The 23,073-nt window shown below is 38.1% G+C and overlaps 1 protein-coding gene across 3 annotated transcripts in view; it reads right to left on the reverse strand.

Moving 5' to 3' along the window:
• The window catches only part of RELN (reelin), a 281,279-nt gene that overhangs the window by 127,778 nt on the left and 130,428 nt on the right, over nucleotides 1-23,073 (reverse strand). For all 3 annotated transcript variants that reach the window (XM_027888170.1, XM_027888169.1, XM_027888168.1), the window contains exons 7-8: nucleotides 18,429-18,525; nucleotides 14,828-14,879 (exon numbers count right to left, since the gene is read on the reverse strand). In XM_027888170.1, the coding sequence (XP_027743971.1) occupies nucleotides 14,828-14,879; nucleotides 18,429-18,525 (149 nt within the window). The remainder of the gene's footprint in view (nucleotides 1-14,827; nucleotides 14,880-18,428; nucleotides 18,526-23,073) is intronic.

Consider the following 23,073-nt stretch of genomic DNA (forward strand, 5'->3'; position numbering starts at 1 on the left):
TGTTTTTCATATTACTGTATTAAAAAAAAAAATTACCAGAAAGAAAAATACAGTAGAGTAAAATATATACAGAATTACTTGAGTCAAGAGCAAATGTGATTTAGGAATTTAAAGAAAAAAGATGTTGCAAAATTATTTATTTTAAGGTTGCCTGAAGAGAATTAAATTAAGAAATCATCCAATACACTCCCTAGACCCTATAATTAATAACAAACATTTGATGCTGATCTGGGAATCTCAGAACACTTTACAAAAATGAACTAATTAAGCCTTATGGCACCCCTGCAAGGTAGGGTAATATATTTACTTTTGATTTATAAAAGGGTGCCTTCTGGGTGTTGTCACAAAAGATAAGCTTAACAATTAATACGTGGGACAGTCAAAATAACACAAAACCAGGACTGAGAAATTCAACCTAGAAAACATGATGATAAACAACTTGAGTGGTAATTAAATACACTAAAAATACTGTTTTTCCTCAGACACCGGCAAATTCATCCACGTCAGGAAATTCGTTGCTCAGTGAAACAGACAAATCCTAACAGGTGCTCCAAAGATCTTTACTTCATTAACATGTTGAAAAGTGAGATTCAAAGCAGCAGTCAGATACCTTCCATATTTGAGAGAAGCAGCTCTCAATTAAGCAGCACCTTTGATGGCATCAAGATACTGCTGAGTGAGTACCACAGCTTTGCTCATGGTATGACTGGGTATTATATGTGCTACAAGTAGTATGTTATGTTTATGTGTCTCAGTTACATTAAATTACACTAAAAATTGTGTAGGTACATATTTTAACGTATGTATAAATGCATATATACACTGCTGACCATAAAATACTACCATTTTCCAACCCGGGGTGCTTATTTTTGTAATGAAATAAATGGCCTGATTAAAAAGGTGTTAACCACTTGTACAAGAGAACAGCTTACACATTTTAATGGGAACATATGTCATTAAGCACACTGCTTGCAGCCCCAGCTCCCCTGAGGCAGTTTGTGTTTGCAGCTCTCAGCTCTACAGAACTGCTTTTCTACTCTGAGACACACATCACATACCTCTGCAGGGGAATACCACTCCAAAACATGGGATGAAATCCTGTCTCTATAATTTTGCCTGATACATCAACTAGCATCCTGAAAATGATCCACAAAGTTGCTTTCCTGCATCTTTTACTAATGTTAAATTGCAAATGGAGTAACAGATACTTCCGAGCCACTACAGCTGCGTGTGGTACGTTCAGCTGGTGTGACACATATTCTTGCTGTAAAGAGGCACAGAATAATTAATATTGCAAAGGCAGCAGGACTTTGAATTACCAACCATGTATCCAAAATGACTACAAAGCAACTGTCTGGGTATATTTTACTGACAAGGCATTTTATTTCTATCATATTAAAACAAAATGATGTCAGGAAAAGCCTCTGCATTTCATATTTGCCCATCTGCTGAGATGGTCTACTTTACTAAGTGACATCTGCTGTCTGCTCCTACTTCTGTGGAATTTAGGAGCTCCAACCCTTAATCACACTCGTTCATTTTATTCCAGGGAAATTCAGTTCAAATATCAGTGAACTTCAGCCAGTTTAACCACTTTGGCTGGCCAGAGGCTGTGAGGCAAAACAGCAACATACTGAGTTTCCTGTTAAACAGAAATTAAAGGAACATAAACAATAAAAATAAACAGCAATATAGACTTTATAACATGTGCCATTCCAGTTAGTGTTACAATCAACTTTTGGTACAGTGCTCTTAAAAAAAGCTAAGGCCAAATATGCTACTTAAAACGGAGAGAAGGCCAGATTTGCTGCACCATCAATATGAAAAATGTTGTCTGTTAGATCTGAACAGCCTCAACTATGTAATGAAGATCAAAGTTATTGCTTAAAAGAAATGGGACCACTCAGAAAGGGCTTTTCAAGGTAGATGCTGTATTTCACTTGTGATATTGGAAAAAGAGCAATGGAGGCAATGAAAAGAAGGTAGAAGAATGCTGCGTTTTATCGCTGTTTTAATAAGCAGGTCAGGTTGTGTTAAGATTAAAATTAGTTTGGGAAAGTCCTCGAGGTCAACGTAAGTAGCAATTACTGACTGCGATGACAAACGTAATTTTATCAGTGTTTAAATTCTCTTTATGTATGGTCTTGACTCAAAATCATAATATAGCAAAATTATTTTTCATGTAACCATTTAATTCTCCAAAACTCGAACTGACCAATAGAAGAAATTATTATATCTGAAGAAAATCATCAACATGGTTAATTTGCTCTTTGATATTTCAACCATATATTTTAAATATACAAGAAGCACATGGATCTTGTGCTTGATTCTTTTGTAAAACTAGTATAGATCCAGGTTTACATTAAGAATTTCTTCCCAAGAAAAGGGGGAGGATGAACATGCAACTGCACTACAGGACAGGGTTTACTGAGATGGTCTTGCAAATCACTGGCTTTCAATATAATCTTCAATATTACTCTAAATATTACTATTACTTAGTATTACTGCTATTACTCCATACTGCTGTTATTTTTGTAACCATAAACTAGGATTATTCAAAATAGAAATCTGCTTTTTGGATGTCTGCCTCTGTCTCGATCAGCAAAGCTACACTGACTTTGTGAACAAATAGGTGATCAAAATTCAAGCAGTACTGGCAGGAATGGAGGGCAAATTCAGCTGGGGAGGGAGGTGTCCTTCCCACTGATCCTAGAGATGGTAATAAACAGTTTGTCAGCTCTAAGCAGAGCAGCAGGGGCTGCCGTATGTCATGCCGTAAATCTTCATACCCTCCTGTCCTCTGAAGAAAAAGTTGTACATAAAATCTATTGAATGGGATTAGATTAGACTTATCTTAAATCAGGAAAGCCCAGGTTTTGAATTAGCCACTAAAAAGGGCAGCACAATGATTACCATGAAGAAGTCTATGTTAGTAAGTCACTACGTTAGAGAAAAATGCCATTTCTTTCTTAAACTGAACATATCTCAGCAAACCCAATGCCTTGGTGAGGATATTGCTGGCTAAATCTGGCTAAGAGTTATGATTATACTATCAATATTAAGGGCTTGCATGTGTAATTATCTACTGGAAGCAGGGGGCACAACAAACCATCCTCCAACCAAGAACAGCCAAGTTTTTTCCTTACATATATTCAGGCAAGCTTGTTCTTGTGTTTCAGGAACAAACATTTTTCTCCTTTGGGTTTATTTTTCTCCTTTTGATAGGCTTTCATCTGAAGTTCACAGACTTCCAAAACTTTTGGAAAAAAGCTAGAGTAGAGACAACCTTCATGGATTTAATTTTAAATGATACATTTGAAGCTCAGACAGCAATTTTGTCTGATATCAAAAATGACGAGCAGCTTCTGTTACAAAATCCAGCCATTTTCATATGCTGAATATTCTGAAACACTGATTTATTTGGCTGGTGCTTAACATGCTTGGATTTTTTCCCAAACCAAATTTCAATAAAATAAAATTTTCTCAAAGTTTAGTCCAGGCACTGATGCTAATAGAGGAGGGTTTTGACTGGCAGAGTATGGGATTGCTAAACATCTCCTGACAGCTGCTTTGTTAATTCTGCTTAGCTAAACAGGAAAGAATAGAAAAAGGAAACAAAAGTATGTTTCTCAACTGCTTTGCTGCTTATTTCAGAGGACTGGTAACCCACAGCCAGGACCTGACCAACACTGACCACCCCCAGCACGTCCAACTGAAACAGTCATGACTTTTTGCCTTTTTTAATTTCAGGTCTTGTTAAACTGATTTTGCTTTCCTCCAAAGCCATCTAAAGTACTAGTGAATATTTTACCTACCTTATTTTTTCAAATGTCATGTAGGTAGAAGTACTAAGAGCACAGTATTTCAGTAGGGATTTTATGAAGGCATCACATATCAGCTATTTGTATCCAGGTATTCTGTTATTTGTAGCCAGGCTGACAATGGCAGGCAAAATTAATTCTCACTACAGCTTTGCCTCCAACTGTGTCAGATTTACAGAAACCCGAGTCATACAGCTGTTGGTCTCTAAGATTTCTTAACAACATTGATTAGAAGCTGGTGTTTTGCTGAGATAAAACTGGGTGCCATCTGCAAGGGAAGCAATATTTTGCTCCTTACAGAGTGTGATGTCCTACGCCTCTTGACAACCTCTTGATAGTTCCTGCGAGTGCTTCCGTGGATAAGCAGATGAAATATCTAATGCTGGCTTTAAGGAGGACGAGTCTAATGTGGGACTGCATGAGAAAGATTTACACAAAAAAACTATGGAAGGGTTTGAACTGTGTCCTGACTGCAGTCTGAAAAAACAAAAGGGAGCTGAGAAGAATCCTGTTTATCTAATGCTAGATTACTTTTATTCATTTTGTTAATGGGATGAATAATGATTAGTGTTTGCTAAGGATTATGGTTTGCTGATATCGCTTGAAATAAGCCAAACTGGATAGCATAAATTACTAGCGGTCAAATTTGGCTGGTTTGCTAATAGTATTTTCCAAAGTAATGAACCTTACAGTTTGGTATAATGAATGCTCCATGGATTCTAATTTTTTTAGTATATGTTTATATTGGACTCTCATCAAGAACCAGATGATTTTAACCATCTTAAAAGATGCAATATTTTGTGCTGGATATACCTGAAACACTGGTACAGAAATATGCAATTCACTGTTCATTCCATTCTGCCTCTGAAAACTTTCTCAAGAGAAGGTCATAGGAGCATTTTAGTTTTTCTTTGAAGCAACAACTTTGAAATTAATTACAAATGTGATTTTTAATTATGAATTTTTAGATCTTAAGACTACTTTAAAAAGCTTGTCCTTGCTTATAGAATGAGTTCAGAGTACAAAGAAATATTCTGAGTTTAAAAATATGCAAATTAAAAAGTGTAAGAACTGTATTCTATTTCATAATCATAGACTACCTTTCCATGGGAAGAAATATTTTTATTGCTGTCTGCTTTTCTTTCCCTTGTGAGAAAAGGATTTTGACTGTCTTCATCTGTGTATGTGTTCTGATAAACAATTTGAAATAAATACCTGGCACTAGGAAACAAAAATGCCAGCGGTGTTTGCCTTCCATAAAAATCAGATCTATTCTAGAGTTAATGAAAACTATGAATTTTGTAATGCAAAATTTCAACCATTTCTTTTCCTCAGGTTTCTGAGAGCAGCTAACTTTGTTTCACTGGTATATTTAGGCTGTTCTATTTTGGAAATCCTAGGAAGTTATTCACATCTAAAGAAAAATAAAGGGTTGGCAAGCATGCTAAAAACCTCCACTGCAAAACCGTAAAACATGGAAAGAATAATTAGGAAATACACTTGATAAAAATTAGTCATAAGGACTTCATAAACAAAGTCCTAAAAATTAATCTGAGGCTAAACGTCAGGAGGACAGGGCTCTGAGCGAGCTGCCGTTTCCCAGAGGGTGATCCTGGTTGGAGCATAGCGGGGAGCACTGGAGCAGATGACCACCCATGGGTCTCTTCCTACCCACCTCCTGCCAGGATTCCCAATAACAGCAAATGCACTCTTTATGAATTAATGCAGCTAATTTCCTATAAATGAGAAGTCTGAGGAAATACTTATCTGGCTCAACTTCCTCTTAGTCTATTTATATTCAGAGATATGATGTGCTTCCTGTGCTCACACAAATTTGTTCTCTTCTAATGAACAAGATCAGATCACAATTCATAGTGCTTTTTGTGCTGAGAACATTGAGAGAAAAATAAACCAGGCAGAAAGCTGTGTTTCCCTAATGCCAGTTTCCAGTTTATTCTGTTGTAAAGATGCTCAGCTATTTGTAGCATCTCTTTCTGAGATACAGCCAGCAGGTATGTGCTCGGGTAACATATCTGTTGCCAAATAAATAATTTCATGATGCTTCTAAATTTAAACATATTCTTAAGTGCACTAATATTGGAGAGAGCACCTTTCTGAAGGTGAAGTGAGCAAACTTGTTAAGACCAGGATGACATGGACTCACAGGGATTACAGCTACCAGAGCAATAGTATCATTAGCTCTCCAAAAATACTCTTATAGTTGTTCTTGAATGTCTGACCAAGTAGTACCCACTGCATTCAGTAAGCATTTCCTACTGGTATACCTATATTGTATGCTTCAACATTATTGCCATTAAATAGTTAATGTGTGGAGATCCTCTAAGGCAGAGGGTGACTTTTCAGTGAAGTTGGGCAAAATGTAAATGATACCATCTTAAAGTAGTTCAGCGGTACACAAATACGTATCAGTAAATAAAAAGAGACTTTTTGTGTAACTGTGTTTAGCAGCCTGGGTCAGCTGCAAAGGTCTGTAATCAAGAAAATGAGCACCACAAGGTGCTGGTAAGGGTATTAAAAAACCCTTAGGAAGGGTTAAGATGGTTAAAATTTACGACATTTTATTTAGGTCTCTACAGCCAGTCTAGGCTAGAGAGGCAGTAGAAAACACACATTGGTCCCAAGAACTGCTGTGTAAAATGAGGTATCATGAATACAGAGATCGGAAAGTCCTTTGCTTGCCTGCTTTAGTGAAATACCCTGGCATCAAGAAATAGGAAATATTTTGTCTCAAGCCAAGTTCGGACCTGAGGTGTCACTATTTTCTGAAACTCTATAAAACTGATTGCCTGCCTTTAATTTTATATGGGGGTAGATAATAATTAGTTTGGTAAAAACTAGTTTTTTTGCAATTCCTGATGGGCTTTTCCATTTTTATATGCTTTTGCTTTCATGGAAGACCCTTCCCTTTCCCAATGGAAAAAGAGCCAGAGGCATTTTGCTAAGCTGGGGGCTTCTCTGCATCCTCCCTGGGACCTACAGATGCTTTGTTGTTTGAGTTAATTCAAAAATGGACATTTTTAATCATACCAAAGTGTTATCCTCATACAGTAATATGAGCAGGATTAAGATGAAAGTCCATCTGTAATACAGCATTTATTATTTACAGAGACCAATTCCATAATGGCCCACGTTTGAATGTGAGGTGGTGGCACGGCCACCTGCCCTGGATCTGAATCCTGAGGCTCTCTTTATCTTTTCTGCTTTTCTTCATGTAGTAAATCTGTAATGTTCACATTTTAATTCCCATCAGTGGCTGAGGAGCCCTGGTACAGAAGTAATAAAGACAATATTTCATTGTAACCTTGGGCTCGCCAAAACAACACAAATCATTTTGCCCCAAGGCCATTAAAATGTCTTTCAAATACACCATCAACTTTAAACCCTGGTTTCAATCGAGGTGTTATCGAGGCAGCCCCTGTTTTATAACTCAGCAACATCAATAAACAACATCCAACATTTCCACATGCTATGTAAAAAGTACTAGATGATGTTATTCACCTGTGTTATTCTTTCACATTAAATGCAATTTATAACATATGCATAAACTCAAAGGACTTCTCCACCAGTAAAAGGAAACTAGTAGGTTTCATGTCAGGCAATAGCAAATAGCAGTTTGGATAGCCAATCAAAAAGATGTAATATGAATTGGGGGAAAATGGGAAACGAAGTAAGCAGAAGAAATGCAGAATGGTGAATTACAGCAATTTTGGCATTGAATTATATCAAATTATCAAGCTTTTCACAAATGTATAGTAAAGAAATTAGGACAAAACAACGTGGGGGTTCAAATATACTCCGTGCTGTGTTCTTGTTGCTTAGAAGGGAACTGGATCTAAATGTAGTAAAAATGAAGTTATGGACATTAGTGCTTTAACAAACCTGTTGTAAAAAGTGGTTTTATGCATTTTTTAAGCTCGGTTCAGACAGGGCTCTAACAAAATTTTATTACCCAGTTTCCTGGCAATTAAATCCTTTAGAACCCCATGCTAGCCCAAAAGTGCGTTAGTTTGCCTTATGTAAGATTGTCTATCTGACTAGTGGCCACCAGAACTGTTCGCCTCCTCCCTGCTCCTACCACTATACACGACTGTTTGGATGTGCCAGGCCTGCACAGAAAACCTGGTGCTTCCTGGAAGGCACTGAAGCAGGAGAAATTTGGGTAAGTGAAGCAAATCATCTGTGCAGGTGACTAAAGCAAAGGAGGTGGCTCAATGTACCCAAGACATTTGTCACTTTAGTTTCTTCAATGAGGGTTTGTTTTTTTGTGTGTTCAGCAAACAAGATGGTGAGTGATCTAAAAGATCAAATACTCTTTCATGCTGAATTCAGAAGGGTGTAATTTCTCACTTTGGTATTTCTCTAGAGGCATGAGAGTGAATTTTCATAGCAATTCTGAAGGAGATTGCTCATGTCTATTCAGTTCTGCTGAGGGTAAGCCCAGTGCTATCTCACAAAATGGCTATTACAGCATTTGTCAGTCATCTGATAGCTTCTGCTAATTGTAAAACTGACTAAACAAAACTGAAAATAAGGAGAAAATCATCAGCAATGGTTCCTTTCAGCTGAAGCTAAGGCCTATTTAGCACAACATGTTTGGATGTCTTCTATCGAGTGGTCTGAATTCAAGCAGAGGATGAATAGACAGCACAAAAGCACAACTGTCAATATAACAGCTGACACCAGAACTGAATTAAAACATGATAAGGACATAAATGATAAATGTCTTCAGACTGTCACACAGGGCCAAATGCAGTCATCATTGTTCCCATGGCTGAGCCAAAGACGAGTCGGGATGTTTCTGGCGGGAAGGAGAAAGGATTGTCATCCTGCGCAGATGTTCTGCAGAGCCCTCCAGATGCTGCTCTAGGGGACAGCCCAGAGAGACTGCTAATTCCTCCACAGAAATACATGGAGGTCAGTGAATCAGCTGCAAGATTATTTTTGTCTATCGTGATCTCCTATTTGCTGAGGTTAATAGAGAAGTAAATGTTATTTTCCTGAAGCACAGAAGCTTGGCAGGTAAGGACTAATCCAAAGGGTACATTCAACAATTCTAATGATGATGATGATTAAATAATAATAATCTGTAGATTGAACATACATCAAAGCAAAAAAGTATTTTCATTATCTATATAATCAAATACACTTTATAATTTAATTCTGCAAGACCCACACTGGTAACAATGGCAAATTGCCACTCTAAAAATAATGAAGGACAAAAATAAGCCTGAAAAATTGCACTTTATTTTCTAAAGGTGATAAACACTATCTGTGCTTTGTCTTCAATAAGCATCACTGCGACCCTTAGCCCATGGATTTTCTGAGTAAAACAGCTCTCATATAAATCCTAGTGACCTTGGTAGTTCAGGAAGAGAAACAGAGGCTTCTGGTTAATGATTCAGTAACCTGATGTCTTAGGCTGAGGCAGGACATGAAATGAAAACACTCTTGGAATCATTATGTCAAAGGTCTGTATCCAAATCAGTGACCCTTACTCATATGTTAATCAAATGCAATCAATAGCATACTTTAAATAGTTTTCTCCATTACAGTCACTGAGGACTGTGAAATCAGCAGCATTAAAAACAGACTGTAAATAAACTAAGCTACATGGAAGTCCTTGGTATGTGTATTGCTCATACACCTCTAAAAAAACGCCAGTATAAATCTTAAGTCACTGCAGGTAATACAGTACTCTGCAATTAAGTACAACTGATGGTCTGATGGATTTTAGAAGCTCAAGAAATTTGAAGTGAAGGCCAGGGTGATTACTCAACTTGAAAATAAAGTTGCAAGAGTGGAAAGTGTCTTTCCACTCTTTCAACAAGATTGGAGAAAATATTACTTTTGTTACTGGTTTAAGTGATTATACGATGAGATTGTCAATGAAATATTTATGCATGTAAAAGCAGAAAGCTTGGCATTTTATTTCCTTTTGGGGAAGATAGAAAACGGGGACAAAGTGGGTACCAGTAAATGTAGATCACCCTAGTAACATCTCTGCACCCTGAATTAGTGGGGTTTTGTCCTTACCAAAAAGTTCTGAATAGTTGAATACCAGTGGTAATATTTCTTCAGTAATATTTTAAACATATTAAACCCAATAGATACACTCTTTTATCCTTGAAAAATATTAGGGAGATTGATAACCTACTGCAAGCTATTGTTAGTGATTATAATAGATCAGTTTTATTCATATGGAACCCTGGAGGTTTTATCCTTGTCCAGTACTGTAATCAACAATAAACTTGTTCATCTGACAGATGTTTATAGAAAACAAGTTGGAACAATGGAAGGTGCAGCAGCAACAGACAGCAGAGAACAGAGTGGATGATGTTAAAGATGCTAACAACACACTTTAACTTTTGGTCAGCCCTTAAGTGGTCTGGCAGTTGGACTAGATGATCACTGGAGGTCCCTTCCATCTGAACTAGTTCTATTCTATTCTACCCCAGAAGCAGCAGAAGAAAACTGCCAGTCTTAATCTACAAGTAAGGTCCAAATGCTTGTGGTTCTAGACCAGAGAGCAAATCATAACATGAATGACCCATCTTTTGGATAATACCTACTGGGATTTTCCTGAGAGGACAGAGTCCATCTGGCAAAATCACAAAGCACTCTCCCAGATTAAAGCCTACTACTAAAACCTCACTGAAAACTGTTTTTAATGAAGGTTGATGTGCTAGATCCATATTTTGCTTCATGTCAAGTCTTTTCTCTAGCAATAGTAGGGACTAAGCATATGATCCATGCAGCAACAATGCCTAATGAATTTCCAGTGTCAAGGCCTAACACCCATTAGGCACTGAAGATCACCTTTGCTCATGCATCCTGCATCTTCATGTCTGCCTTATTAACAGCAAATAATGTTCTCAGAGAGCAGCATGTTCTTTGCCAGCTCAGTGGTATTACCAGTGTTCACCAGAACTTTAGGTACAGTCTTTATTATTTTATCTACTGCAGGAAAAGTTATTCTGCATCATACTGAGATTCCTATAAGAGTATTCATTTGTCACAGTGAACATATAATTCAATGTTACACATATGAAATTACCATAATTCAGATAAAATCAATTACGGAAAGATGGTTTTATGATTAAAAGAAAATTTTAAATACGACAAGTTACATATTTGCCATAGGTAATTTTGCCAAAGGTAGTTTTGAGGGGGACTGAACATAAGGATAATGATTGACTCAAAGTAAAATCTGCTAGATTTGGGAACCCAATTTTTGCAAAAGTTCTTTATAATATTTTTTTGGAAGTGAGAATCCAAGTTCAAGCCTTTTCTCCAAAAAAAGCAAAAAACCTTTTGAAACTTCGGCAAGTTCTTTGTTTGCATGACTAAAGGCTTGATCTTTAAAATCGAACCTGAAGTACCAAATGTTTGTAATGTCTGAAGATGTATGCCCTTTCACACTGAAGACAGCCCTCCCTCCACAAACCAACTTTGGTTTAATATAAAGTAGGGAAGTTAGATTTTTTTAAAGAAAATTAGAGGAGGAGGGAGGATTGCTAATTTTCTCCAGTAATGACAGAGGATCTTTGCGATAATGGCATAAAAGTTGAAGGGAAAGCAATTTTAAAGTAGAACTCTGCCTTACAAATATTATGTATTTATCCACTACATGATACCGACAAACTCATCCTCCTCTCAGGGGAATGTTGAAGGTTTTTCATAAAAAAGCCGAAGAGTGGGAGGTTTCCTTCTCAAGTTATTCCCATTTTCAAATATGGTTTAACAGCCAGAAATTATCTACTAATATTAAGACATAAGGAGAGTGCTATGGAATTAAGTTTTTCAAGGTAATATTTTCCTTTAACAATTTTCACGTTTTGACACTCATTGCTCCAAGGAGCACCAGCCCTGGAGGCCAGGCTATTTGTTCTCAACACAGCGCCTTCAGCTTCATCTTGGTGTTTGGTGCAGAGGCACTGAGGGGGAAGGAAAGATGGGAAGTGCCTGCCAATGCTGAACTGCCCACGCAGAGCATGCACAGCCCACAAAAAACCACCACTGCCACTGGAGCATATGCTTGGAGAGGACACCCAAGGAGCAACGCATGAGCACAACAACTTGCACACCTCACACCTTGGCATTGCTCCCTTAAAGCCTTTCCTCTTCTCCTCGTGGATTTCATGTGTCTCTTTCTTCCTGTCTTTAGGTCAGTCGCTAACCTCCCAGTCCTGTGAGTCACCTTCCATCACAGTGGCCTATGCGAATGACAGGTCACGTGCAACTTTGGAGATGTCCAAGGACGTAGCTAAAGGGAAAAGGCTGAGATTTGGCGTGAGAAATAGGCAATATTTCAGCTAATGAATCAGACTAACATTATGTGTCAGCTGAGTCCGGAGGCTTTTGTGCAATATCCTACAATTCCCAAGCTGTTGAATCAGATGTTCTGGCCTGAGAGAGCCCAAAGGCATTGCTTTAAATATCTCAATTAACAATAACACTGAACATTAAGGAAACTGCTAGACATGTCAGTATTTGATCTTGAAGAAATGTAGCGAAGGATGATTAAGATATTTGAAGCAATTGAAATTTTCTGCACATTTGGACAGAGAGTGCATGAGTGTAAGCATCACCCTAGCCCTCGACCAAAAGGTAAAGCCACCAGCTCTGAGCGAATGCTGTGTGGCAGACAAGTTCCTCTCATTCAGAAAGGATATTGCACATTAATGTTGTCCTGCATGCTGAAAAGGCCTTACTAATTACCTTTTTATCCTAATTAGGCCTTCATCTTCAGTGCACCTTTTCACCCACCTTGCCCTTTAAAGGGCAAGGCTACCAAATAGGTGATACATGAAGGAAACTACACAGAATATAAACTAATGAAAAACTCAGTAGTGTGTCACCTTTCCTGACCACAGAGTTTAAAAGAATCTAGCATTTCTGGTGAAACTAGATTCCTCTTTTTTTTTTTGGCTTCATTTCCTAGTTCTCATCTGCCTATATACCTGAAAATACAAAATTCCATCTCATAATTAGTGGTGAGAGAAATTAAAAGGTATGCTCTTTATTGTGGTCAAAGCTATGTGACAAATTTAACATAAAGATTCCCCCAAAAGGTTTCAGCTTAAGCTATTCCATGATTGATAGAAAGCGGTAAACACTCCTTTAAAAAAAAAGGCAATTCCCTTGGATGACTCCCTAAATAGGGTTATGATTAAATCGGACATTTGGGAATAAGCTGGAAGCTGGATTCTAAAGCCAAGTACTGCTGAGCTCAGCAGCAGTCCCCTGGCTCACGCCGGTTTTTATCAGTTACAAAACCAATCTGCGCTGTATTTCAAGCTCAACACAGGAACATGGGGAAATAGGACACATTTTGAACTTCAAGCTGAAATTTGATTTGCTCAGATGTGCATTTACCCTCTCCTGCTCCATCATAATAAGGATTTTACTGGTTTCTACTGGTATGATTTAAAGTATTCTTACCATGTACGCACGACAATCCTGTCATATAGAGTATTTCCTGCTCAGCCTTTTCTTACCATTTTTTAAATTTGACCTTCACCAGATGATAGGAATTAAGGCTCCTACTGAAATCTCAGCTCAAATTTTGAAACTTCTGGTAGCCTTCTGCAGTTGGCCTGCATCAACCACCAGCCACTGAGCTGTGACAGCAAACAAATACCTACCAACCCATTCAGCTTACCCTGCTGTTAACCACTCTGGGTCACTGCAAGGATAATCCAAAGAATATTTTTGAAAATTGTCATGAAAAGTAAAATTCCTCCATCATCACAAACTTGCAGCACCGTAGACGTCACCTCTCCTCTGGCACAGCCAAAGGTGGGAAGGGTTCTGCCAGTGAGGGACATATCCTAGAGGATCAAGTGAGCTGCTACCCTTCCACTAGCTGAATGAAACTGCGGGGCAGTAGCCAGCTGGTTTTCATTTGAGATGCCCAATATTTATGCAATAATTCAGTTGAGGATTCGATAAATTTTTCTGGCTTTTTAAAGCCAGTAATTCAAAATAAAAGGATCTATACCAATCCAATGTTATATCTATTAACATTGCAGTAAATTGCAGGTAATGATGACTTCAAATACCCAAATGAACAACTTCAGGTAAAAAAAAAATTTAAATTATGTATTTCTGAGACTTCCCAGACTTTGAGTTCCAATCTATTAAAAAAACCAAGCTGCTTGCCAAGCTACCTGATAGTTCTTATTTCCAACTGAGATTTCCAGAGTTTAAGCACATGTCTGCTGATATACTTCTGTTGAATTATTTTTTTTAAAAATAGGAATATGATTTGGAAACACATATCCAGGAGCCCACTGAGGAAGCAGGTTACATTTCCTGCTTGCTTTTTTATTGAACCATTTATATCATAAGAACATTTATCCTTCACATTTTGAACACTGAGATATGAGTTAACATATCAAGTGTGTTCCGAATTTGCCCTCAGCCCAAGCCACAACTTCTACCAGAATTTATAGCCACAACTGCATAGCGAAATGTTCAATAAATCACAGTGGTCTAAGTAATACAGCATACAACCATGCCCCTGGTAATACGAACGTAATAGCATTTAGTTTCAGTCTGCCCCACCTGTTCTCTTTGTACAAATGTGTTAAAAACAGCCCTACCTAGGTGTAACTTGAAATATATCAGGAGGGTTAAGTGTTAAAAACCTTCCTTTTTTAGAAACAATAATTACACTTCAGAGAAAGAGCGAGAGATTATATTGTTAAATGTCAGGTTATAAAATAAGTGAAAAAAAACAAAACTCAAACATGACTGTGTCTCTCATCATCAGAGCATTCACTGGAGTTTCTGGTTTCCAAAATTTAGATTAGGAGCTCCAGATTAGGAGATGAATAAAAAACCTGCAGTTTTTAAAAGATTTTTTTAATCCTTCGTGTCAAATGGAACAGCAATCAGAAAGGTAAACCTGAAATTTAGGGTCGTTTTCCTTTGCAGAAATTACTTTTTACACTTTCTCAGATGAAAGAGTAATCTAAACTTACCAAGGGAAAACTGAAGGACGGATGCAGTAGTTGTGTTAAGGCCAGTGGTGGTCTATGGGAAGAGAAGCAAACAGTTTTGTTAGATCAGCAAAACAATACATTCATTGCTTCTTTTTCTTTGAAAACATAGAAAATCTCTAGACACATACATCTCCAGTGCATAGAATTGTTAATCACCAGCTTTTTCAGGTTGAGTGACCATGGAAATTTTTGTTATGTCATTTTGATTATTGATATCTCATCATATGTCAAAGCTGGATTTTTTTTCCATTGTACTAATATGTACAGAAAAAAAGCACATTTATGTGCATCAGTGGTCCTTGGGTACTGTTTAGAAGACTGAAGAAATAAACTCTGTGGTTTATGATCAGCTTAGCGTAAATTTATATATACAGAATGTTTTTCACTTCTGCCAGCACAGAACAAGGACCAAAAATAACCATTAGTAAATAATGAAAATAACATTAAGTAAACCTAAAATAATGAAATATTAAGAGGAAATAACAGAACTTCAAGGTTCACACCAAAGCAAACACATCCTTGATGACACTACATAATATGTACAATTAAATATTGTAGTAGCATCTACACACTGCTCACATCCACACAAGACTAGAAACCAACAGAAAACACCCAGCAGCTCCCTCTGTACCCAGCACACCACCCTCCTCTGAGGAGTCTCTTCATATTTCATTAGTTCAAATTAGAACTGTTTTCCTGAAACTGCTATAAAATAAAATGCACTAGTGTGTTGTGAAGGACACCTGGTTATTTTCAATTTATTTTGAAAGTTAGACTTTACGATACTGTTACATAACAAGCAAGGCATGCCATGATGGGGGTGTGTGCACCTAGTTGAGTTATTCATTAAATGATACCTTTGAAAATAATAGATGGAGACCTGCACGAACTGGCCTGAGTTTTTGGCGTGTTTTGTTTCTTTTCTAGGTACATATTACATACATTATAAATATTAAGGAATGGGATCTTCACCGAGATGCACTGAAGATTAGGTGATAACAAGACTATGTTTTCTAACAGGCAATTTTGGTTTTAAACAAGAATAGGGAAGCTGCATTTACATCACCTCCTTTAAAAATACAGTCACAGTCCCATTTAAGTCATTCTCTCAGGATCAATTCAGTATTAGGTATCACACTTATCATGCCAAATACTGAAATGCTTTCTGATTTGAGTTATGAGAACCTATTATGTTAGTTTACATACAATTAATTATGTTGTGAAAGTTATAATTTGCAAACAAAACCTTTATCAGGGTTCAGTGGCTCATATCACCAAGAAATTAAATATATCAGTTATCACAGAAGAGGTGTTTATGTAGACTTAGAAGAGACTATGGTGTGAATAATTTCAGCAATGCTTTGGAAAAAAGCATTAGACTTACTAAAATCTTTTTTTAAAACTATGCAAAAGACTACTAAGTGCAGACACTGCAGAGAAACTGATAGCTTTTAGCAGATTTTCCTTTGCTTGCTCTGATGCAATACATCTTTCCAGGATCTTGCCAATGGTAAATTCTCACCAATAGACAGAGACAGTTGGTAACAGAAAACCCTCTGCCTGCAGTAACAGGCAGCTGTTGGGAGTCAGGAGAAGAGAAGGAGGTCAAGGATGCAAACCAGCAGCTGTCAGAGCTGTTGATATAATGTATTTTGCAAATACAACTCCTCTTGACTAAGTATTTTAAAACCGTAATCCATGTATTAGGAACCATTCAGAATAACAGAGATTTCAAGAGCTATTTTGAGCAGAGACAGAATAGGATTAATGAAATTCATGGAGAAATGAAACAGTTTTTAAAAATTGTGTTAGGAAGACATATGTTGTGAAATTGCCAAAACAACTACAAATCAGAAACAGGTTGGTTCTAAGACAATAAGGATTTAAATGTATGTCCATACTCACAAATGAAACTAGATAAGACTTCTGGCCTGAACTCTGTCTTGTGCCCATCCATAATGTTAAGCCATTAGCACACTCCTTCAGAAGGATTTGATTTTTCTGCAACACTGCCATAATATTCATAAATACTTTCATTATTAGGCTGCTAGCTGTTTATAAGCATGATGATTTTTTTCAGCTGATTATTTAATCACACCACTTTAGTATCATAATAAATTTTTCCAAGTTCCTGATGCCATGGTAGTGTTATTTTACCCCATGGCAATATGACAAATACAGTCCAACAGTGAATTTTGAAGTCAATTCCCAATTACTAAGGGTAGTCTAAATTGCATATCAGCAGGGAGAAGACAGTTAATGAATGACAGGCCAAATCCCTCAGAGCTGGGCCTCTGGGTTTGCTAAATGTCATAAATAGATTGTTTTTCAAGTAGTGTTACCTATGCTCAAAACAACAACTAAACATGAATTTAAAAAATGGGAAAAGTATCCCAGTGGTGTGACTTCATTTTTGCACGGGACATATAACAATGCATCTCTTCTCGATGCAGTTAGAGAAGTGTAGGATATTCAAACAGGATGCAAAGTAGAAGAGAGGCAATTTAGCGTCCCTGACAGGATTCCCTGGCTGGAGCTGGCTGTGAGAGAAATTCTCCTTTATCTGTAAAATCTCTAAATTAATTTTAGATGTGTTTATAACAGTCATTCACCACAGCAGCAATATGTACATTGCCTTTGTGGAATTCTGGTCTCAGTTAAGGATGTAAAATTAACCCTGTGAAAAGAATTGTCAGTGTCTGAAATTAAGAGAAGATGCCTGGCCAAAACCACTTCTGTTTTATGGCCCTCTTCCATGTTTTGCTCTTCAAATAGCTCTAATCAGCCTCTCCCTCCACTCAGAAGACTGTTGAAAACATGAAAATTATTTTGAATTACACAGGCTTTGATCTGGCCTTTTAATTTTTCAGTTCTTTCTGAAGCTCCCACTTTCTGTACATCATTGCAGCTATCTGCCCAGTGTCAGCGTGTGGGCATTGGTTATATGTATTGCAATTCATTTTCCACACCCAGAGGACCCCAAGTTAATGCAAATTGCACCATGTTGTTTCTTACAGCAATTTTATGACCAAACTAATCCCCAACAAAATGAATTCTGTCCCATTCATCATGACTCAATCTGTTACATACACTTTCCTGAGACTGGCAGGTGTTTGCTCCAGGCTGCGTTTAAATCTGTAGGATTCATTGTTCACAAGTGATGTTTTACAACCAAATTAACATTTGTCAACAGCGACATGAAAAAACGGGACACGACTAATAAAATAATAGAAGAAAAATGAACCCTGTCTCTATTTCATTGTTGGAAATAAAAAGAGAATGATGCCTTTGACAACACAGTTCTATTTCCTTGACTTTTCAGCATTTCAGAGATATTTTAAATAACTTGGATATACACCAGATCAAGAGATTTTCCCTTGCAAACTGTTGCAATAACCTTTGGTTAGCATCTATCGTTTAAAACGCTGGGTTGTCCCTGGGCGCACTTCTGTGGGCCTGTCACCTTGCTTAAGAGCCTCTTTGCTGAACTCTTCAAGCACACCAACATTTCTGCAGCTGATGCAGCTTCGATTCACAGCCTGCAGCCCCAGCCCTGGCAGGTGAGCCAGCCTTCACTTACCAGTTCTCTGGGACCATATGGCTCGCAGAAAGAGACAGCGTTGCCGTGCATTATCACCCCGCAGTGCTCTCCAACCTCACAGTTACTGCACTCGGACCTGCAGGGAGAGCACATCGTGTTCAAAAAGGAGATCAGAAGCTGTACGTTCCAGACCTCACCAGGCTTGCAAACTGTAAAATCAGACTGCTCTATCGTGGTGCTCAAGCTGGACTATTTTTTATCACGGTGGTAAGCATAAAGGTTGAGCAACTGTATGTATGGTATACTAGAGCTGCCTCTTGTGAAAGGTTCTTGGAAGTACTTGCACTCTGCAAACTGCCTCTCCTCTACAAAAGGGTGTCTCTGCTTGTCAAAAGCAAATCATCTCACCATGGGCAACCAAGTTGAACTCTTAAGAGTACAATTTACCCCGAAGTTACTCTACTTACGAAGTCCTTGCTGCACATTTTATATACCATACATAAACACGCCATTGTGGAGTTACCACAGGGAACAGCTGAGGACAAGGGGTTGGGATTAACTCCTCTTCTGGTCTTGCTCCTGCAGGCTTATTTCTCCAAAGGGCCGTGAGGCTGCAGACCCTCTCCAAAACTGAGTATCAAGAGGCTCCTACAGCTCAGCTGCTGTAACGTGGGATTTGGTGTTGCTTCTATTTGTATTTGTCATATCCCATATTCCTACTGACAGTTGCCACTTTGCTCAACCTTTAGGAGAAAAGCAACTAAATGCACCTGTCCTGATATTTCTTAATTTAATATGAAGGACTTTGTGGGCAGCCTGACTGCAGAACACAGGGAAAGGGCTGTCTCCCTCACCTTTGAGGATCAGGGCATCAGATTTTGGCATGAGGAGCAGATAGTGAAAAAATACTGGAGATACTCCTGGCCCCCAACAAGCTGCCTGAGACTGCACTGACCAACATTGCCTTCAGGCATCCAAAGCTCAGCTTAATCATCGCAACAGCTTTGTTATAAACAGAGGTGAACTCACACCAAACCTTATTTCTTGCTAAATTTGTTCTGTACTTTGATAACTGGTATTTTTTAGAGTTTTAATTGCAGTGGACTTATATAAGGAGTGCTTAGGCAGTTTTTTCTTTGGCTTCTCTCACCCAAAGTGGCTCAGACTTGGCCACCGTTTCTGGTATATAATGTCACCAAAAATACACATTCCCATAACCACAGTCCAGATGTAGTTTAAGAGTGTGTAAAGGTTGGTTTTCTTCTGTCTTTTCTTTCTCTGACTAATTTCTAGATGCCAGATCTTACAGGAAGTTGGAAGGAAAGGAATAAATCCCAAGGAGATAGGGTCTTGCTGTCAACATACATGACAGAGATTTCAGTGATCATAGTAGAACATAGATAATTGATACATAATATCTATGTACAGCTGATTCCTACACAAATTTCCTTGGATCTGTGTTTTTTCAAACCCTTTTCTTAATTTATGTTGCTTGTCTTTTTGTTAGTAAGTGTTCTGTTAAACCTCTGCAAGTCTTTCTGTAAACTGCTTGGAGCAAGCCTTTTCTGTTCCTGAATATCTGAAAATCATCACCCCACCATGGTCCTGGACAGGGCAAATGAAATCTTCAGCTGCATTGTGAGGAAGAGGCTGGTAGTGTTGTCAGCTACCCCTGAGAGGGGCTGAGAGAGCTTTCCCCTGCAGGGGCCACATAATCAAAATGATGGGATGCTGCAAATCCAGCTGCTGATCAAACCCAGGCAGTGATCAGAAATCACTAGTGTGGGTAGAATGGGTTAATTCTGGCCACTGTACAACAGCCTGAACAACACCCTGCAGGTCTATGAGTGCTAAGCTCTGCTGAGTGACAGATGTTAGGTTTTCAGATGCATAGATGTAGTGAATAATTGGTTGCACATTTTATTTTGAGTCTCTTCAGTTCATCCTGGGTGAGTTCAGCCTAGGCCTGGCTTCTTTATGCCCTGGTCCATTAAAGAAGTCAAAGATGAATGTCTTGTTCCCAGTTTCCAAATCTCTACCTTATGCTGAGATTTTATTAAAGGTCAGTTTCAATTCCACTTCCAGAAACAAAGTCAAAGACATAAAAAAAAATCTTTGAGGTTTTGTTCCTGTCTGAGCATATCACAGAAGCAGAGTTCACAGAGGATGTGTTTTGTTGCTATCTAAATTTCACTTGATCCCTAAACTCTGATAACTGAAGAATAGAGGGATAGGAACTAGAAGAACGCCTGGAATTCTGTAGGATTATGGCTGTTTATGAAAATTATTTTCATTGTCTGCCCCTACATTTTTGAGTTTTATAATGGAGCATCTGCCTGGACTCCTGGGATGTACAGGGAGAAACAGAAACAGCAGGAAAACTTTGACATGAATACTATATAGGGATTGCTTAGTCCCTTGTGAAAGGTCAGGATACATAATCCAAGAAACATTTTAATTTCGTAATTCTCAAATTTCAATGAATAAAAAGTGACTAAGTTGTTCATCTGTTCTACTCCTACAATGTGGTCTATGAAATATTGTCTGGAAATCCAGAAGCATTGTCCTGATAATACAGTAGTTTCATCTTCACTCATCTTTTCTAGGATAACTCCTCTCATAAGAAATTGGATGGCTGTTGATAATACTGATTCAAACCTTTGTGCTCTCTTTGAAATGCATTACCTTTGACAAAAACCTGCTCATTAGCTTGACAAGAATGCATGAAGAGCAAGATAATTGATCTGCTGTTCTTCAGATCATCGTCATAGAACTACGTGTTTAGAAACGATCCAATTTGCTCCTCTCCTGGTGAAGACAGGAAGGTTAATTTCTTTTCCATTTATACAAACAGGAGACAGTATTAATTGCCCTGGCTGGGTGCAGCTTTCTACATTATCTTTCACACCTGCCTGGTCTAAAATCTTAGCACATTAAAATCAGTTCAGCTTTCTCTTCACAGCTGGTACTCGCTGCCACTGCTGACATGTGTCGCATTTATCGAGATGACTTCTCTGCAGATCTGCCATCGCTCTCATCTCTGACTTAGAGAGTTCCACCTCTCTCTGCTATTGTTCTTCGCTTTGCTGAAGGGGAAACATCTGCTGTCTCCCCATCCCTATTTTTCATCTTGTTTCCCTCTACAATACCTGAGTTTGTGGACATTATATTGACTGATGTCTTTTGTGATGTCTGAACTATAAAGAAGATAAACATCTCAAACTGCCAAGAGATTTTTAAACATAAATCTTTCTGAAGTTTAATCCCACAGTTTTAGTGCAATTTGGAAACCACTTTAGGACCTCTCTCCGCTGTCACAAAGCTTTCCTCCACCTCTTTGCCACTGGAAATATCACTGTACCTGTACATTTCTCATACACCATGAAGAAGTGATGACCAAGAGAATCTCTGCTTCTTATTGATTGATTTTACATGTTCAGCTATTCTTTATGTCATCTTTGACAAGGGTGTCTTCTGTAAGTGATTGCTGTTTGGCGTGCTGATAGGCTTTGAGATAAAACGTGACATCGGGCTGGGAAGGAGAGTTTAGCCAGCCACAAGCTTCTGTACAGGCTCTTTTTCTTTTAAACATACTGAATCCCCTGTTTTCTACAGCATTACCAATAAAACTGTTTTATACAGAAACATGCATCACTGTCAGCATCTATTCTTCACTAATTTATGCAAATTTGTAACATTAAATCATTTATCATAGGATTAAACAGAGTATTTTTTCTAGATTTGTTCTTTTTTGACCTAGTTTAGCTCTTATGTAGCACCTTTTTTATACTCTCCACTACTCTTTTATGAGGCTACATGGAGGCAAGATGGTCACAGGAACAGGTTCTCAATGACGTAGACAGTCTTCCTGATACCACTCATATAGGACCTCTTCTCATCCAGTTATTCCCTGACCTTCCCTGGCAAGTGGTGCATGGTACAGATTCCCCTTCCCTACAGAGGAAATCCATTACTTTCGTGGTTTCTGAGCTTTCTGATCAAACACTGTCCTGTCAGTTTTCAGCAAGTCTGATGCACCACCAGTCACCTGTAGTATTGGACTTCTCACTGAAAAATGCACTAAACATTATTGTCTAATTAGTTCCACAAGTCAGCAGTGACCAACTGAGCATGGACATTTGCACTGCATTTACCATGGATTGGGAATCACTCACCTACCTTAACTTACACAGCTAGCACAAGTCAGACGTAAAATAAATTGGACATTTATGAATGTGTGAAGCATATTTGTTTGACAAAACAAGAGATCTTTGTAAATTTAATGGCAAATAAGACCGAAGAAATGAGGAAATCTTTGCTTAAGTGAGCAGACTTCTGCTTATGGGTTGGGGACTTTGAAATGAATCATATTCTGACATGATTGCACACTGGAAGGAAATAATATAAAAATTAGTTGGACAAACCACACAAGAAAATCCTCATAGCTGTTGAGTCCCCAGAAAAAGAGAAAGATGAGGCATGCTTCCATTCCTACACTCTCAGCATAGAAATCTTCCTCCTTCCTTCTCCTTATGTGTTGTCTCCTGCCTCCACCTCTCCCTGTCCCTTTCCCATTTTAGCAGATTCTCCTTCTTTCCTTCAATCACTAAACTTTGATTTAGGTAAGGAATTCATTCCCAGGTGCTGTGATTTTTCTGTTTATGAAGAACCCTATCCCAGCCTT

The sequence above is a fragment of the Empidonax traillii genome, unplaced genomic scaffold, assembly GCF_003031625.1.
Source record: "Empidonax traillii isolate 1590-97213 ecotype Southwest subspecies unplaced genomic scaffold, ASM303162v1 scaffold234:size820800, whole genome shotgun sequence".
Lineage (NCBI taxonomy): Eukaryota > Metazoa > Chordata > Aves > Passeriformes > Tyrannidae > Empidonax > Empidonax traillii.